Here is an 18441-nt window from a genome sequence, read left to right as displayed (position 1 = left end):
TGGATGAAAGAAGAGCACTTAGCTTGAACCCAGAGGGCAGTCTGCTGCCCCTCACGTTGCTCTTCCTCACTGCGGAGGCACTCTTAGCAAGCAGGTGAACTACCACCACTGGCCTCTGCCAGCTAGATGTTCTCCTCCACTGCCTGCTGCTGTTGCAGAAGCTCGGAAATCATCAACAGATATTTGCCTAAACAGCAGCAAGTGGTTTCCCCAGGCTCCAATACCCTTCCTGGTATTTGCAAAGTTGCAAAAGAAAAGTGAATGCAAACTCCCTGTGGCCAGCAGAGTAAGCAGGCTGAGAATCATAAAGCACTGTCCATTACCTTGGGCTCACGGGTCATTTCACTCTTCTGCGTCTAGAAGGAGAAGAGGCTTTTCAGACTCGGTCTTATTAATATTTACTTGTGCATTTCATGCATGGTCTGGAAAGATGTTATTTCACCTGACCCAGCCACTGCTCTCACGAGACTGGACCCCAGCTATTTGCAAATCTATCCACAATATTGAACTGTTGTGCACTTATCCCTTTTGGAAAGCATAATGCCAGCTATGGATATTAAGCACAAGTCGCTCTACCCTCATGTGGAGCCAAATAGCTTTTTTGTATACAGCTGTTCAGAGCAGACATCACAAAACAAACAAACAAAAAAGTGCCCCAGGCACTACATGGACGCTGTGGACACCTTTGAGAATTCTGTCAGAAATTGTTTGCTTCATTATTATCAGCCTAACACTGCCTGTTTTACATTCAATAATACCACGTATTCCAGCTGTAGTTGTCCCTCCTGTCTCAAAAGAGCCAATTCTGAGCAACCTACTTGTGTGTATACATAACGATACACATTGAATGCTTTGGGATCATTTGTTCTGAAAAAGTAACTCATAAAACAGATCTGCCTTTGTATGCAGACAGGCAAGCTGCTTGTAAATCAAAAACCTTCCAGAAATGTTTGCATTTGGCATTCAGAGCTTCAGCTCTTACTTCTGTGGAAGAGATCTATTTACAAACGTAATGAGACAGATGCCAGTACAGAGGTTAAAAATCAGTTTAGATTTTTACGGTATATCCATACATGCAGCTATACAGGATTTGAACATTTCAGGAGTTACCACTTTCATATTCAGTGCTGAAGCCCTTTTCATATTCCTCAGCATCTGTCAGAGTAAACCAAGCCACAGGGGATTTGGAATCTGATCTGTCCATTTTCCTGTTCTAAGCTGGCATGGAAAACTGACTCTATTAGGCATCTGAGCCTGTGCTAATGAAACTCCTGGATCAGAACAAAAAAAAACCAAAAAGAAGCAAATTATGATTACTTAAGCCTTATAACTTCAAGCATCGCTAGCTCTGATTATTTTTCCTTTAATAAAGTGAATTTGTTTTCCTATAACCTTTATAACTCCCTCACTCTGTGAAGGCAGAAGGAAGCCAATGTCATGCCAACTAGCAGTTGTTCTATCCAGGCTTGTAGATAACGAAACAAAACTGGCATCTGTTGGTGGTGGTTTGTCTTGCCCCTGCATTAATCCTTCCCTTCTGCTGTGTAAAAAGGTCAATGAGTCACAACCTGACTGGTTTGCTATCTACAATTAATGGCATTGAACAGCCCCCTGATTTTAGCCGTTTCTAGTAGATTTGAGGTAGGACCAGTTCATGATTCATAAAAACACCTCAAGTGTTTTTATGTTTTGTGTTTTAGCACAAAACAAAACAAAAAACAACAAAACCCAGAAGAATTTGGCACAAGATACCTGTCCCTCACTATTCACTCCTGCTTCTTTATAAGTTACCAGATGTGTGGTCTACAGGATGTTTGAGGTCAGGATTAACAACACATCATCCTTGCTCATGAACCATGCAACTGATGACTTGTTTTACTGTGAGGTGACATGGAGAGCTCACCAACTACCTCTAAGCTTCCCCTTGCCATTGTACTTGTTGACTGCAAACTGATCATCCCAGGAGCAGAAGAAAGGCTGGTTGCCAGCCCCATAATGGCAGAAGGGACATCTGGAGCAATGATTTGCCAAGGGGACGAGCTCCATTACCTGCAGTGATTAACTCTGTCTCCTCCAGAACACAAGCTCACAGCTCTCTGGGTGCAACTGGCTAAACAGCTGCCCAGATTTAACTCTGAGGTGCCCAGTCTCACCCTCAGGAAGCAAAGCTCTGATGGTAAGCACTTCAGTTCAGTATTCACCAAGTCCTCTGTCACACTAGAATGGCTCTTTTCTTCTGAGCAACTGCTACTAGGGAAGGAGGGGTCCAGATGATACATTACTGATTGTTAGTGCTTAGGCATTTGCAAACTTTGGTGTGCAAGTCAATTTCGTGGAATTACTTGAGTGTGATTTAAGTCCATCAGGATGGTGCCAGTAGGTGTGTACTACTGTTTCACATATATAAATCACACATCGGCTCCTGAGTCCCTGTAGCACGTGGTATAACCGCAAACTGTTATTTGCCAATGTGGTGAAGCACTGATAACAGCCCACAAATGAAACAGCCTACATTTTGCTGTTGCTGTTCAGCCAAGGAATTCTAAGCACATCAGCTATCACTGATAGCAGGAAATGCATGAGAAATCTGGTTAGTAAAGCAAAAACCAGTATTAGGCAGGTGGGTCACTGCCATGTCTCACATCCAGACCACTCCTATTGGAAGCAAGAGTTCAGCAAGCTTATAATCTCCATTCTATGCGTGTATTGGAGATGATTCAGAGGAAGAAAGCTAATGAAAAGCTCTCTGTGCAATCACTGACAGTAGCCACAGTGAGGTGGTTGCTGATCTCTAAGCAAATGCTCCAGTTCCAGTGGAAATAGTGGCTGGCATGGCTACCGTCCTACAGTTGAGACTGAATATGCAATACAGAAAACTGAGGTTCATGTGAAGAGGTGACCACCTGTTTACATTTCAGGGAAGAAAGTGGGGCCCTGTTTGTTTCCTGCAAAGATTTGGGACTTGGCATTTCAGAGAATCCACGCCCCAAATCTCATCCAACTTCAGATTTGGGGCTGGTATCTGAAGTTCTCCGCTAATCTGAATGGTGGCATTTATAGCATAGTGCTATGAGCTTCAATTTAGGTTGATCTACTCTCATGGATGAAATGCAACCCATGAGACCGAGACTTTGCTGTGATGGGCTTCCAAGTTTTCCAAGAGATGTCATTAGTTCTTCTTCGGTTTCTACATACAGTGGTGAAGTACAAATGACCAGAACTGGAAGGCTCCTCTGTAGCTGGAGAAACACAGCTCTTGCCTTCTTTAAGGTTGAAGATATTAATAAATTCACATCTTCAAGCCAGAGAACCTATTAAATCATCAGGTCTGATCTGACATATCAGCAGCTAGAGACTTTTGTCCTGCTGTCCTGTTTTAGCTTTCAGCAAGTTAGTCTGGCTCCAGCTTGAAGTTGCTGCCTCTGCTGGCACCTGGGAGCTGGCCTCCGCAGAGCTGGCTGTGAGGCTGGGAGCTCAACAGATCCAGCCTCTCTTCAGGGAGCTGCACTCAACTTTGATGCATTACCCCTCTTTCCTATAGGATTCAAGAGTAAACAATCTGTAGCACTACACCCAAACAGTCGCCCGCTTCTCACATACCAGGGTAGCCTTAGCTAACGGCACGTGGGATGCTGAAGAGAAGCCATCAGTAGATACTGCAAATTCTTTAAGAAAATTCCTGTCTTGGCCATTTCTAAGCTGCCCTGTAATTTGTTATTCAGGTGGCTAGCCTAGGATTTAAAATGTGGACTAAGCCTGGCTGAGCTTTAAGAGGAGAGTTTCCTGAAGCATTAATTGTACAGATTAGCTTGAAAGCAAAAGCATGAAAATTGTATGATGACAATCTGCTGCTACTCAGCAGCTAATTCTTTGGGTTCCCTAGGCAATGCTTGTCTCTGATACTCACCTCACATGCTTGACTTCGGAAAAAAAGAAGTGCAGAAATGCTTAAACTAAGCTCCTACACCATGTCTAGACTCCAGCAATGGGCAATGCAGCACAGCACCTTCTAATTTCAGTGCCATGAGTTCATAACCAAACAAAATAATGGCCTGCAGAAAGTCATCTCTCTCAAGCAAAATGAGAAAGGCTTATTCTGGTGTCAGGGACAGAGCAGGCTGAAATCTGCAGACAAACTGCACAGGTGCGTAGAAAATACAGGTCACATTAGGTTTTATTCGATAATGTATGAATAATTAAATTAATGGGGCCAAGTTCAGGCAAACACTAGCAATGAATCTATATAGCCAACTTTAGCACAAAGCTAAATTACAATCTCATTTCTGTGGGTGTAATGGAGATGATTCAGAGGAATGAGAGGTTTAGAGGTTTCAAAAGGTATTTATGTACCCAATTTCTGTCCAGCATTCACCCTGATTCCAGTGTTCATTAAGCCTTTAATGCTAAGTGCCAGTACGTGACCACTGCCTTTTCAAAATCTAAATCAGAAAAGTCTGAGAACGCTACTGAACCACGCTGAAACTGTTCTCATCCTGTTAGATCAACACATCTCAGAAGGGAAACAAAAGTATTAATTACAAATCCTAAAAATCATTTAGGATACTTCTTCTGGTATGTATATATATGTGTGTACATATATATATATATATATCTGTATGAGTGTGTGTGTGTGCGTATGTGTCTCGAGATCCCAAGCACAGGCTCAGGAGAATCACTCCACACAGAGCTCTCTAAAGCTCTGCTGTCCTTACTGGTTCTGACTAGTAATGTCCACAGATCACACGATGTCATCACATCAAACCCAGAGATGCAGGGTAATTTTTGCTCTGTTTTATGCCTTCTGAGTACTATAGTTGGAAAAAAGAATAAGGAAAGTGGAGGTAAAGATATTGTTCCTCATTTGGAATAAAAAATAAAGGAAGGCACTATATCAAGGAGCTCAACCTCAGGAAATAGCACTGGGCAAGGGTGTCTGTTCCACACTGTGCCATTATATGTTCTGGCTTCACACATGGTACATCTAACATACCTGTCGTAGGAACAACGGAGTATTTGGTACTTAGTTCTCAACAACACCTTTGAGAACACAAAAAGGTGAACAGTTCAAAAGGACCAGGACACACCACTATGCTACTTTCTTATTCCCCAGGGAAGCAGTTCCTTTCTGGGTAGAGAAGTCAGGACAACGTTTACATTTGTGCAAGCTACTTTGTAATGTATAGACGAATATAAATAAAATCTATCACAAAGTAAGAACTGCCCTTCCTGTAGGAGAGGATAAACCCCACAGATCCACTTCCAGCAGCGTGTTTGTCTACATGTTCTATTTTCAAAGCTGTTGTCTCACCAGTTGTTACTCGCTATCCAGGTTCAATCTACATCAGAAAAAGCATTACTCAAACTAGGACAAGACCTTATTTACTGCAGCAAAACAGAGCACCTGGCAGGTTTCAAGAAGCAACGTACTACATAGCCACCAAGGGGAGACCCCTGGGGACAGCAAATAATGCAGCACCTAACACAACACAAGTTATTTCTGGTGATCAGCGGCAGTCTAATGAAGTGGAGAAGCAGCATTTAAAAAAAAAAAAAGAAAAAGATCACTTCCAAAAAACAGCTTCCTAGTGTGTTAACCAGGTTTCTTCCCATGTGTTTTATTGCTCACAGTTCGGGTTCCACTCCTTTTTTTCTTTTGATTCCACAGAGCAGGGGAAATAGTGGATCCACCACTCCTGTTCTACCTTACCTACACCTCCTGAGGAATATTTTAAAGGGCAAAATTCAGATAAAAGGCCTGGCCTAGCAAAAGTACCTGACAGTCTTAATAATTTTTTTTCTTCCTCTATTTAACACACTATCAGGTAGTATTTTCAATTTGCAGCTGGTATTTTAAACTCAAAATATAGGGAAACCCTACTTAGGGGACACCACTATGGCAAAAAAGTACCAAATTGATTCCTTAAGGGAAATTAAGTGCACATGAGTTAAAAATGTATAAACCACTTTAAACATTTCATCACAAGTTAATTTTTTCCTGAAAAATGAACATTTAGCTACCACTGCTATTGGAGCTGGGAGCATGTACTTCTGGTTCTTCACACAGAGGTCAGAAATTAGGATTGTTGAGATCACATGCAAAAGAATGGCAGTAGTTACCCTTGCCTCATAGATTAAATCTACATGTTGAGACTTTCGCCACTTCGTAGAATTCTGCCACTGAACACAAGAAAAATCTGAAACAGGAGTACAGGCAAAATCTGAGGTGCCCATCCGCAAAGCTGACTTTCCTCTTGGTATACAGGTCACAGCATGGGTTCTACCACAACACAACAACAGCAAATGCACTTAGACTTTGACATATTTTTTTCCTAACATCAGCATCAGGAGCCTTTTCTTCATCTTCCCGAATCTTGAAAAGCAATGAAAAAAAGAAGAGGAAAAAAAACAGATACACAAATTATATCAGAACAGACACAGGGATCTGGGGTAGGAAAAACCTTATTTCTCTACAAATGGTTCTCTCAGAGCAACAAACAAAAACTAAGATATTTAATAATATACCCATGGACACATCTGAGAGTCCAACAAAGCATGAGTACATTACTCTTATTTGCATGTCTGCAATATATTAGATGTTGGGCATCTAATGCGAAAGGTACTGTCCCACATTTATATGCCATATAAAATGACCTGACGTCAACAGTTCTTAGACCTATCTCTCTGTCTTCAGAGCTGTGAAACCACCAGCCATGCCCATGTAAGCACGGAACATACCCTTCTCTTTCCTCCTTCATGCTGTTCTGTTCCTCAAACATTCACTACTGCATCCTATAATGAATATTTTTGAAAATTCTTCAGGCATGGCTGCCCCCTCACACTTCTTATAGTGCCTGGTGTCATGGGGCTCTCCTTATGACTGCAGTCTGCAAGGACCAGTATGATGCACATAACCTAGTAATAGAGCAGCAGGAATGAGTAATACTCAGTCTCTTAGCCCTCTTACCTCTTTGCCACCCATGGCTTCAAACATCTTCTCTAGCTGCACCCTCAGCTGTTGGATGTTATTCATCAGGATGCAGGGCTGAAGGGACAAAAGCAGGTGTCTGTTACTGCTCAGGATGTCAACAGATTTTCACCAGCGGTACAGTCTGTGCCTACACACCCTTCCCCAAGTACTGTCAGATCTGAGAGTCCAATAGGAGGTAGGGCATGCACAGATTTCAGCACTCAAACCTAAAAAAGACAAGCCATTTCCTTTCTCCAGCTTGAAATGGGATGGCTGGTTCCAGGAACCACAGATCAGGGAGATCTCTGCTGTTGTATTTTCCTCTTCAGCTTTATTACAAACCGAGAATGAGCTGACGAGAAATCAGCAACACGACAATTCCCAACTCCCTGAAGCTCCTGCCATGCCCTGCAGTGTCCAAGCTGCGTCACCTTCAGCCTCATAATGCTGCAATATACTATTGTAAGTGAGGATATACTATTCCCCCAGATCGGAAGGGGAACCGCCAGTCAAAGCTGTGTTCGGAAACACAAATGGGTCCTGCCAGGCCAAGCTTGGGAGCAACAGACAAGGGCAGCCTGAGCAATAGACTTTTCCCTCTACAGTTACATCCCCAGCACAGGTGTGTGAGACAGCAAACCCAGCATGGGACAGACCCAGGGTTCAAAAACATAAGAACATGTTTTATTTAATACACAGAATCCTACTTAAATCAGGATTAAATAGCAAGCTAATTAGATAGAGGCGACAGTAAACCAAGAACGCCGCTGAGTACCAGATCCACAGAGCAACTTGTGCCCATGTTTTAGGCTCTTTTCATTTCATTTTGTTCAGGATTTTTGTTTTGTGGTTTTGTTGTTGTTGGGGAATTTTTTGTGTGTGTGGGAGGGTTTTGATTGTTCTGGGCTTCTTGTTGTTGTGCATTTGTTTTTAATCATCTCTGTGACACACGACCTAGACAGGCAGAGTCAAAGTTAATTTCAAGGGCACCTGACAGTCCCCAGGCCCTGCAAATAACCCTCAGGCCCAGTTTTATTTTATGGCCAAGACAGAATTCAGTCCAGAAAAGTGTGGGAATGGTGACAAAAAACAATACTGAAAATATTTACACCATCGACGTGGTCAGGTGCAATGCAAGTAACCTGTTCTTATGAGGACAATTACATGATTCTTCAGGGCAGAAAAGAAACTCAGCATGACTCACCAGTTTCTCCTTGGAACAGTAGGACTGGAAGCTCTTGGAGAGGATGTCGGCATACTGCATTAGCACCTTCCCAATAGTCTGCAAAGACAAGATGTCAGCACTGTTACCTGTCCTCTGCCACTCCAGGAGAACTCCAGGCAATAAAACCCAAAGAAAACCATCATACTGTTTTGCATCCCACTAAGGGAAGATAAACAGCTGGATGTGGATGTATGATGGCAGAGCGGTGGATGTGGTCTATCTTGACTTCAGTAAAGCCTTTGACACAGTCTCCCACAGCATCCTCACAGCTAAGTTGAGGAGGTGTGGTCTGGACAATAGAGTAGTGAGGTGGGTTGCAAACTGGCTTAAGGAGAGAAGCCAGAGAGTGGTAGTCAATGGTGCAGAGTCTCGTTGGAGGCCAGTATCTAGTGGAGTGCCTCAGTGGTCAGTACTGGGGCCGATATTATTCAATATATTCATTAACGATTTAGACAAGGGAATTGAGTGTACTATCAGCAAGTTTGCCGATGACACTAAGCTGGGAGGAGAGGCTGACACACCAGAAGGCTGTGCTGCCATCCAGAGGGATCTGGACGGGCTCCAGAGTTGGGCGGGGAATAACCTGATGAAATTTAACAAGGGAAAGTGTAGAGTCCTGCATCTGGGCAGGAACAACCCCAGGTTCCAGTACAGGCTGGGGAATGACCTATTAGAGAGCAGTGTAGGGGAAATGGACCTGGGGGTCCTGGTGGACAAGAGAATGACCATGAGCCAGCACTGTGCCCTTGTGGCCAGGAAGGCCAATGGCATCCTGGGGTGGGTTAGAAGGGGGGTGGTTAGTAGATCCAGAGAGGTTCTCCTTCCCCTCTATTCTGCCCTGGTGAGACCCCATCTGGAGTATTGTGTCCAGTTCTGGGCCCTCAGTTCCAGAAGGACAGGGAACTGCTGGAGAGGGTCCAGCGTAGGGCAACAAAGATGATGAAGGGAGTGGAGCATCTCCATTATGAAGAAAGGCTGAGGGAGCTGGGTTTCTTTAGTTTGGAGAAGAAGAGGCTAAGGGGGGACCTTATTAATGTCTATAAGTATATAAAAGGTGAGTGCCATGAGGACAAAGCCAGGCTCTTCTCGGTGGCAAACAATGACAGGACAAGGGGTAATGGGATCAAGCTGGAACACAAGAGGTTCCACTTAAATTTGAGAAGAAACTTCTTCTCACTGAGGGTGACAGACACTGGAACAGGCTGCCCAGGGGGGTTGTGGAGTCTCCTTCTCTGGAGACATTCAAAACCCACCTGGGCATGTTCCTGTGTGACCTCATCTAGGCGTTCCTGCTCCAGCAGGGGGATTGGACTAGATGATCTTCTGAGGTCCCTTCCAATCCCAAACATACTGTGATACTGTGGTACTGTGATGTTGAAGGTATTACCTTAGCAAACCTCCTGTTATAATGAGCAACAATGACAGGGTCCGGGCACTCCAGCTTCTTAATGATCTCAAAGCTCTGATTAAGCTGGGTGAAGACATCCACCACTGAGCAAGAGAACAGAGCATGCTCGGATGTTTGCTGGAACTAAAACAGAAGTAAAAAAAGAGTCATTCTCAAATGCAAAGATCTGAAATACACCCATTTTCCAGGTGTATCCATCATCTGCTGTGTTGGAAGCAGGTCAACTTCACCAAAACCTATATCCTCCGCAGAATTAGTCAAATGCTGTCCAGAAGGCACAGAGGAGCTAAACAGCCAATTCTGTTGGGTTACAGGGTTTACTCCACCAACTGCAATATGACGAGCACCAAGGAAATGCAAGATGATGCTCCAACCCTTAATGAAATGTACATCTTGCCTGTCAGTTAATGAGGTAAGGAGGAGAGAGTGAAGAGCTTTTTAGAGATTTTTCTTAAAATTGCGATATTAAAGCAAATTAGCATTAGCATCACAGACTAGAGTGCCAACAGTCACTGAACAAATGGGAAGGCTTTTGCTCTCCACTGGGAATACTCAGCAAATTAAGAATAAGATTACTCTGTCAATGGATTAAGGTCACATTCTCACTGCATGACTAAGTATATGCAAAATGCCTTATATTTCAATTACATCTCACAAACGCAGAGAGATGAGAGAGCAGCAAGCTACTGGCTCACAGATTAACAGCAGTAGAAAAGAAAACAGATATAAATTAGTGTATGCATGTTGCTATTAGCATTCTGTGACCTGTAGAGAAAAGCCTAAAATAAATGAGTTTCCTAGATGTACAGAAAGCAAAAAGGGCTGTATCCTCCATTTGTACGAGAGCTGAATTTACAGCGTTGTTGTTTGGATGTAGTGCCGAGTGACCTACATACCCCATCTTTTTTATCTCTCTCCAGAGCACCATGCAGGAATTCTAGGGACACATCTTCATTTTCATCCAGCCACTGCATCACAAACTGCTCAAACCACCTGCAGGAGGGACAGGAAAGACAGCAAGTTACAGCAAGAAACAGAGCACCCTGACCAGACTGACAGCGCTGTCATTCCAGCAAATGTTGTGAAAGCTTGCCACTTTTGGATTTCTGAATGCTGTTGTCTGTGCGCGCAGCCAAAGTTCCCAAAAATACTGCTCCCTGTGCACAAGCTACCAGTCAGCAGTGGCTGTACAAGCACAACACAGCCCAGCCTCTGCCGATTGTTGGTCCTGTGCTGGTTTTGTCTTTCTCCCAGCTTTCCTTTTTCTTCAAACCTTATCCTTTCCTCTCCTTGAGCACCAGCTTTAATTTTGCACCATTCCAGACCGCTTTTTCTTCCCCCTACACCTCTGTGCCAGACAGGACAAGGGAAAGTTCCAATACCGCTACCTCTACATGCTAAGAGATGACACACTGTCCCACCACCCACATGGATCTACCATCTTTCATGTGAGAACTGCAAATGAATTCAAAGAGAGGAAAAGAAGCGTCTGTTTTCCAGGGCCTTTCAGCCACCTTATCTGCAGATACAGACATAATTCTGAAGTGCCAGGAGAGAGAATCAATGCTATAAGCTCTGCGAGCAGCCCTGCATTGTTTTCTTTTAAAGAAGCACAGATTTACTTCATGTTAAGTACTGGACCTTGGAGCATGGTCAAGTCCTCAAAACAGGCAGGTCCTAGAAGCAGGAGAGCAAAGTTTGTTGTTTCTCCTCACTCAGCAGGAGAAGCTAAAGGGAAGGGCAGAATCCAAGAAACAGCCACTGCTGAATCTCAGGGAGATGCCTTACTTGAGGTGGTGTCTGGAGCTACCTGTTGCGCATCTGCACGACCCCACCTTGGCCAAACAGGCAAGGGGAGAAGCAGCTTCACTGATGGGATCTTATAGCTGGCCATCTCTCTGTTCTCTGCTCCATGGGACATACCCACATAGTACAAAAGGAGGGCGGTGGGGGCGTGTCTCTGTTTAAGCAACAACAGAGCACTTACAACTTTATTTAAATGTCTATCTAGGATTTGTTGTGTGCAAGTGCCAACGTACCACAGCTGAAGCAAATCTTAATTTCAAATATTACTAAACAGCCTTCAGAAATAAAGGAAAAAAGCACCCGTGTGTGATTACAGTCTATACAAAAGATTATTGCATGAGCTTCAGAGAGTACAGCCTCCTCTAAACAGGCAGCTGTGCTCATAGAGATTGTGCTAATTATGGGCTGAGTTTGCAAAGAACATGAAAGCGTGTGCCAGACATGAGAGGGAGATCAAAAGCAAATTCACAGGCACAGCACACTAGATAGCCTTAAATACTCTCTGCACTTTGAAATATAAAGCATATCAATGCTAATATTGGAAATTGTAACTGACACTGTGTTAAATGCCAACAGCAACCTGTCTATGCACTCCTATTTAACATAGACAGCAGCAGTGGAACGTTGTCACAGACATATGGACTTTCTGCGTTCTGGAAAAATTCCTTTTGACCGGCACTTCAGGCTCCTAAAAGTCAGCATATCTGGGAGTTTGCTGCAAGGTTCTCGGGCTTTCAGCATGTGTTTTAAATTACAATAGTCTGTTTTAAATCTAAAACACAATCCTTTGGTTGATAACTTGGGCAGTTTACCAGGAAGCAACAGCACATCTTCCACCTCTTTCAGAGTGCCCAGGCTGCAGGTTGCTGACCCCTTCTCATGCCATAGGTCCATGCACGGGGAGGATTACTTGTTTGTTTTCACTCTGAGAAGCAGAACAACTTCCTGATCATCATTCATCCTTATTTATTGCACCACATCCGTATAAAAGGGTCACTCACTGTTAAGAACAATCATTGCCCATTTTTATGGATACCACAGGCTGACAGACAAAATCAAGTGCATAGGTATTTTACTATCTTACCAAATTGCCTAAACAAAGGTGTCAAGAAGAAAGGTGCTGCTGAGTGAGTGGTGGTGTGTTTGCTCTCCCTCCCATTAAAAAAACAAAACAAAACACAAAAACAAAAAAGCAAAACCTCCAGAAAGAGGTTAAATAGGAATATTCACATGCAAAGTGAATCACTTAGGTCAGGTCAGGAAATTCTGTAACTACGTTTGCAAAGCCAGCCTCAACTTTGTCCTTTACTGGCTGGCAGGAAAACACAAGAGATATAAATAATCTATAAATGCTTCCAGTCCCTAGGCACATTCAGGACTAAAATGTGCTTCCAGCTGTAACACAAACCTAGAGTTATCTTAGGCCAAATACCCCTAGCAGTATTTTACTATCACATCTTAGGCTGCTGAGCAAGTGAGGAGGGACTCCTGAGACTACGAACGCAACGTATCCAAAATTATATTCAAAATTATCTAGTGCAGAAGCTAATAAAAATAATCAATCTCATGCAGAAATAGCTTCAAAATGTTGTTATATAGCAAATATCTTCTTCTTCATCTGCTTCAATTATTGATCTAGAAGCAAATGCCATAATGACTCACACACCGACAAGCAAGGCAGAGGCTCACGGTGCTGCCTCAGAGACTTTCTGTGCTTGCAGGGTCAGCACAGCCCGACTCCAGTCAGCACAGCCAACCTCTCCAGACAAGGGTTTTTCACAGAGTATGTCTCACAGAGCAGTGCTTTGTGACTAAAAGAAGTTTGCCGCCATTAGTTGCACAACAATAACGTAACCCAAAAGGCCGCAAATTCAGCTTGGCCACCGTCCTGGCTGCCGTGGCCTCAGATCTACAGGTGAATTAATCTTGCTCATTTGCTGTGTTGATGCATGTGGGTACCCGAACAACATCCTTGGCAAGCACACAGGCAAGAACGCAGGAAGGGCTTCCAAGAGTAAAAGTAGTAAATACTGTGCTTGAAGATGTGAGTCAGAAGAATAAGATGGGATTTCAAAGGAAGGAATGAGTTTCCCCACCAGAGAGGAGGCAGTCTCCAGTACAGCTACAATACTGGCTGCATGATAACACCAGTATTAAAACAAAACAGAACACTTCTTTACACACCTAAAAAGCCAGGGTTTTTCAGAATATGACACTTCATAGCTTTTAGCTGGCAGCTAAAACGTGATCCGCTCCCAGCAACATTGCTGCATCAGTTTCAGAACTGACACTGAATTTCAGAAAATAAGGGACTTCTGCTTCAAAACTCTGGAGCCTTCGCTTTATTCAATCATGTCTCAGTTCTATCAGAAACATGGTTTCTCATGGTTTCAACACAACAAGCGAGTTTCCAGATAGCCTCTTGGCTGTTGAGTAGACAACTCACCTGTTCTCTAGACAGCTGCAATTTAGTTTCATCTAAAGAGCTTACTGATGTGCAAACCCAATCCGTGGACTCCTTAATTTAAGGAAGCTTCAAGACTAAAAATACTTGAGACGAAGCAAATCAAAGAACAAGAGGACATTGCCATAATTGACACCAAGGTGATATTTCGTGACAGGTGAAGGTTGTGGTTGAAATAAATGTCACCTGTGTCTGACAATATGGCTATGGTACTATAATACAAGAGTGGAGTAACAGAGCCAGCGGCTGCAAATGTACATGAGCACTGAAGCTCCACCACAAAGCCCAGCAGAGCAGAACAGTCTGCAAAAGACTGCAGAATGAAACTGAACATCATTATCCTGATTACACAGGAGAAAAAGAGAGATTAAGAATATCTGACGGCTTGGCTGAGAATGCACTGACTCAGAGGTACAGCAACAAGAACAGGGCTTTGAGACTGTCACTCCAGCACCCTGTTTGCTGAGTTAATGTCTCTCGCTGACCTGATTTGCTAAGCAAGGCCCATAGCCCAAGCCGAGCAATTAAACTGACTACCTCAAGTCTTACTAGCACACAGATAGCACCAGGCTGGAGGAACCGCACACACTGCAGGATGGGAAGACAATTCAGAATTCAAAATGAACAGTCACATACAGGATGGGAAGAACAGTGAGACAGTTAGCAGTGCCTGAGGGGCTGGCTTGTGGCCCACTGGAACCATCACCAGGCAATGATACCACTGGAGAGAGAAAAAAAAGTGCTGCTATCATCCCACATGTGAGAGCAGCAGCACTGTCTGCAGCGTATCATCATAGAATCATAGGATACCAGGTTGGAAGGGACCACGAGGATCATCCGGTCCAACCTTTTTTGGCAAAATGCACAGTCTAGACAAGGTGGACCCGCACCTTGTCCAGCTCAATCTTGAAAGTGTCCAATGTTGGTGAATCTACCACTTCCCTGGGGAGGTTATTCCATCCTGGAAGTGTTTGTTCTCATCATGGAAAATCTGCCTCTTGTGTCTTCTAATGCAAGACAAGATCTAAAAGAAACATCAGTATTTAAGTGTGGTGTTTTATGTCCAGACTCAGACCAGCTGGAGAGGGGTGAGTAAACCTCAAAAGGAAAGCTGGGAACAAACGGGAATCAGCAGAAGACTGGGAAGGGACACGAGAAAACCATTTTACTCCTGTAAAACCAGAACAATTTGTTCTCTGTGCCCAGCCTGCTTGGACAGGATATGAAAAGCTCAAACTGAACCAAGAAAGATTTGGAGGGTAAATAAAGGGGAGTGTGTTAAACTCCTAAAACCCAGTGGAGGAGTAATAATGTAGCACAGGGAAAAAAGCTGCCTGAAAGAGATATGGAGCAACCAGCACTGAAAGTCTCTGAAAACCAGCTGAACACTGGTCAGAAACAACACATTTGCTGTTGCTTTAGGCCAAGTGTGAGACCCTAGCTATAATATTCTCTCCAGGTTGCTCAGACAACTTTTTGGGCTAGTAAACCTTCTTCAGGTCTGAAATCTGCTGCTGCTCTTCTAAAGTTAAATAAAAGCTGCAAACAATTGCTTAGAGCTTAAGAACGACATCTTATCTGATGTTTCCGACTAAACCACCTGGTCTTACTGAAAAAAGAAAGTTTTATTTTACTTACAAATCCTGTTGTGTACGTATACATAGGACATCAATATACAAACATACAGACGCGCACACACAGTACATACAGATAAACCTGTATCTATTAACACAAGAATGTAAGCACACTTCCAGAAGTCTGCTGCTCAAGAATTGATCAAAGCCCAAACTGCAGGCACAAAGTAGCTTAAAAACTGTCCATGCCATTGGTAAAACTTTTGAGATCTTGGGAGATATTGTACAATAAGGGATCGAACTGTGTCAGGGGCAGTGGCACAGAACACCAGAGGGGCAAACATGCACAAAAACACAGAAAATCAGGAGTGAAGAAATGGTGTATTAAGAAGGCAGCCACTGGAGAACCAAATGACCACTCTCGAGGTAACACAAGGATGCATAGCAGGGATTTACTGCAGGAGACATAACACACTCACGCTGGATATTCAGGCACTTTTCCCTTGAAGGCAGGCAGATCACGAACATATTCATTGTACAGCCACTTCACTTTGAAGTGTAAATTCATATAGTCTGCACTTTTACACAGTCTGTGCTTCTCATGCTCTGTAAGGAAGGAAAAAAAAGCAGTTAGATCTGGATTTACCACTATCACTGCATCAGGCACGGGAGGGTTTTATAAAGCATGTCCACAGTATCAATGGTTTTGGGGATGAAGCACCTACAGAGCCACACAGTCTTAATGACACATAATTTTGGCAGCGTGCAGGGGTTCTTGGCAGTTGACCACTGGGGCTCTGGAGTTTATTTCTCCAGTTAATACTTCCATTTATTAAAACTTTTTGGTTGTCAAAGCAATAAAAATAGAGCATTATCTTATGGTCTTTGCATTTAACGTATGACAGTACAGAATTCATCTTTGCTGGAAACAAATTGAGGAGAGTGAATCTGTTCATTCTTGGATATAAACAGTCAATACTAACATGCTGCACTACATCCCGTAAGAGACAAGAGTACAAAGAATCAAGTTCTTTGTGGTTTGACAGTGTGAGGCACAAGCAAGTTCAAACAAGCTACGCAGGAGCTGGAGCCTTTCCTGATCCCCAGCAGCGAGAAATTCATGACACTTTTTCAGAAGGCAACTGTTTTCTTATTGATATCGCCTTCCTGAGCACTGTGCACTGAAGCGACCCATGGGTACCTACCTGCTGCTGAGCCTCTTCCTCCTGACAGGTGTTATGTTTTTGTAACCATACTACATCAGGATAATGCAGTTCCTCCCTGTATAACACAAGTACGTCCACAATATGGCCCTTTCCACACACCTATGCTGCTAAAGCACTTGCCATACTCAACCCTTCTGCAGAGATCATCTCTCTAGACCACCGCTCCTCTTTGCCTTCACAAGCAATGTATGCTCCATGTCTTCACTATCAAGGTCCTTCACAGCCTACGCCCACATTACCATCTTTCAGCAGTTGAGTCCCATCTCTCATCAGCCCACAATTCCTGCTTTTAAACTATTTAAGTTCTCCCTAAAGCATCTCAATGCTTTCCCTTTTTCATCCCTCATGTACTTACACACGCAGATCCTTCTATTGGCATTGATCTTCTTCAAAATCCTCCCTGAAATGAATATAATTTATTCATTTTTCACGATGCTAAGAGGACCCAGCAGCCACCTTTTGCCTGCACTGCAATCCTGAATTGTGACCTGACAAATCCTGCACCACTGACCCAAACTGCCTCCTGTCCGTATCTATCTCCTTCTTCTGCTGAGCTCCAACAGCATGAACGCACTTTGTACCAGGCTTCTCCGTTCACTCTAGCACCACAACAAGCTGCTAGTCCATGACTACAGGGTGAGATATGAGACTAAAACACACACGATTTTGGCTTAAACTCAGGGTTTGTTTTTTCCCAAATTTTGACTCCAGACTTGTCTTCCTACCTTTTATGTGGTTACCTCATTACTGATGTAACTTTCCAAGGGTATCACTGCTGACACGTAGACAGGACTTAACTATGTTAAAAGTGGACATCTCTCTCTTAACTTTGAAGGCCTTTAATCTAGGAGTTCGGTAAAAGTATCCAGGAACTGGGTAGATATATGCACACACGAGCAATACATGCTACAGACACTCACCAGAAGATAACATCTTAATGATGTAAAATGGCCCCAGCTTTCTAATCAGGTACCTGACAGAAAAGCTTATCTTACAATATCATCATCTGTTTTCATGTAAATGTGAATTCTTGTAACTATTTCAAAATATAAAGAAACTTCCGTGTCTCTATTGAAGCTTCAACAACATGCACAAGAAGAAAGGCCAAATGAATTATGAATTGCCCAACTGAAAACACAAAAACCAAAGAACTTTTCATGCATAATTATTCCATAAGCCTTGTCAACTCCCATGCAGCAAAACACTGCAGAGAGTTGTTTGCAAATCAGTACAATACATATTTCCTTCTAATTCATGTCTAGCAGATCCACACAGATACAATCCCCCCCAAAAAAGAAACCCAATATTTGTTTTAAAGAAATTAAAATACCCAGTATTTAAGAGACATAGTCCCCGGTTCGACGGACTAATTACTTTACATGTACTACTATTTCACTTGTACTACGATCAGTTACTCTCCATAGTGAATTTTCTTGTGTTGGAGCCAAGGAAAGCCCATTCATGTTTTACATTAATAAATCTGTATCTTTCTTGAATGCTAAGGAGGTGTGAGTACTCTCAGTGTCTGAACTGCTGATCTCCCTCAAGAACAGCTGCAGAAGAGAATGCAAAGCTCTCTCCACAGAGCTAAAACTGGAAACAAACACAGCAATAACCAGGCCCGCTTAGCTCCCTGGGAGAGCGAGGAAATCAATGGACAATTAGAACTTCATTAATGCTGATACATGCTGCCAGCCAGGCGCTGCTCCAGCATGGGGAAAATGCTACTCCTGCAGGGGGGAGGCTTCACTTGGAGGTAAAAGGGACTCAA

At 43.3% G+C, this 18441-nt stretch overlaps 1 protein-coding gene across 14 annotated transcripts in view; it reads right to left on the bottom strand.

The window, feature by feature from the left end:
- LOC102097415 (protein unc-13 homolog B) overlaps positions 1–18441 on the bottom strand; it is a 222988-nt gene that overhangs the window by 28626 nt on the left and 175921 nt on the right. For 13 of the 14 annotated variants that reach the window (XM_065047131.1, XM_065047133.1, XM_065047136.1 and 10 more), the window contains 5 exons: positions 15924–16050; positions 10497–10593; positions 9580–9723; positions 8172–8249; positions 6965–7042 (listed from right to left, as the gene is read on the bottom strand). In XM_065047131.1, coding sequence (XP_064903203.1) covers positions 6965–7042; positions 8172–8249; positions 9580–9723; positions 10497–10593; positions 15924–16050 — 524 coding nt within the window. Of the gene's footprint in view, positions 1–21; positions 357–6964; positions 7043–8171; positions 8250–9579; positions 9724–10496; positions 10594–15923; positions 16051–18441 lie in introns of those variants that run through there. The other variant, XM_065047132.1, reaches the window with a different exon arrangement.

This window comes from Columba livia, chromosome Z (genome assembly GCF_036013475.1).
Source record: "Columba livia isolate bColLiv1 breed racing homer chromosome Z, bColLiv1.pat.W.v2, whole genome shotgun sequence".
NCBI classification, from domain to species: Eukaryota; Metazoa; Chordata; class Aves; order Columbiformes; family Columbidae; genus Columba; species Columba livia.
Note: the sequence above shows the minus strand (reverse complement) of the source record. Positions and strands in the feature narration are given on the sequence as shown.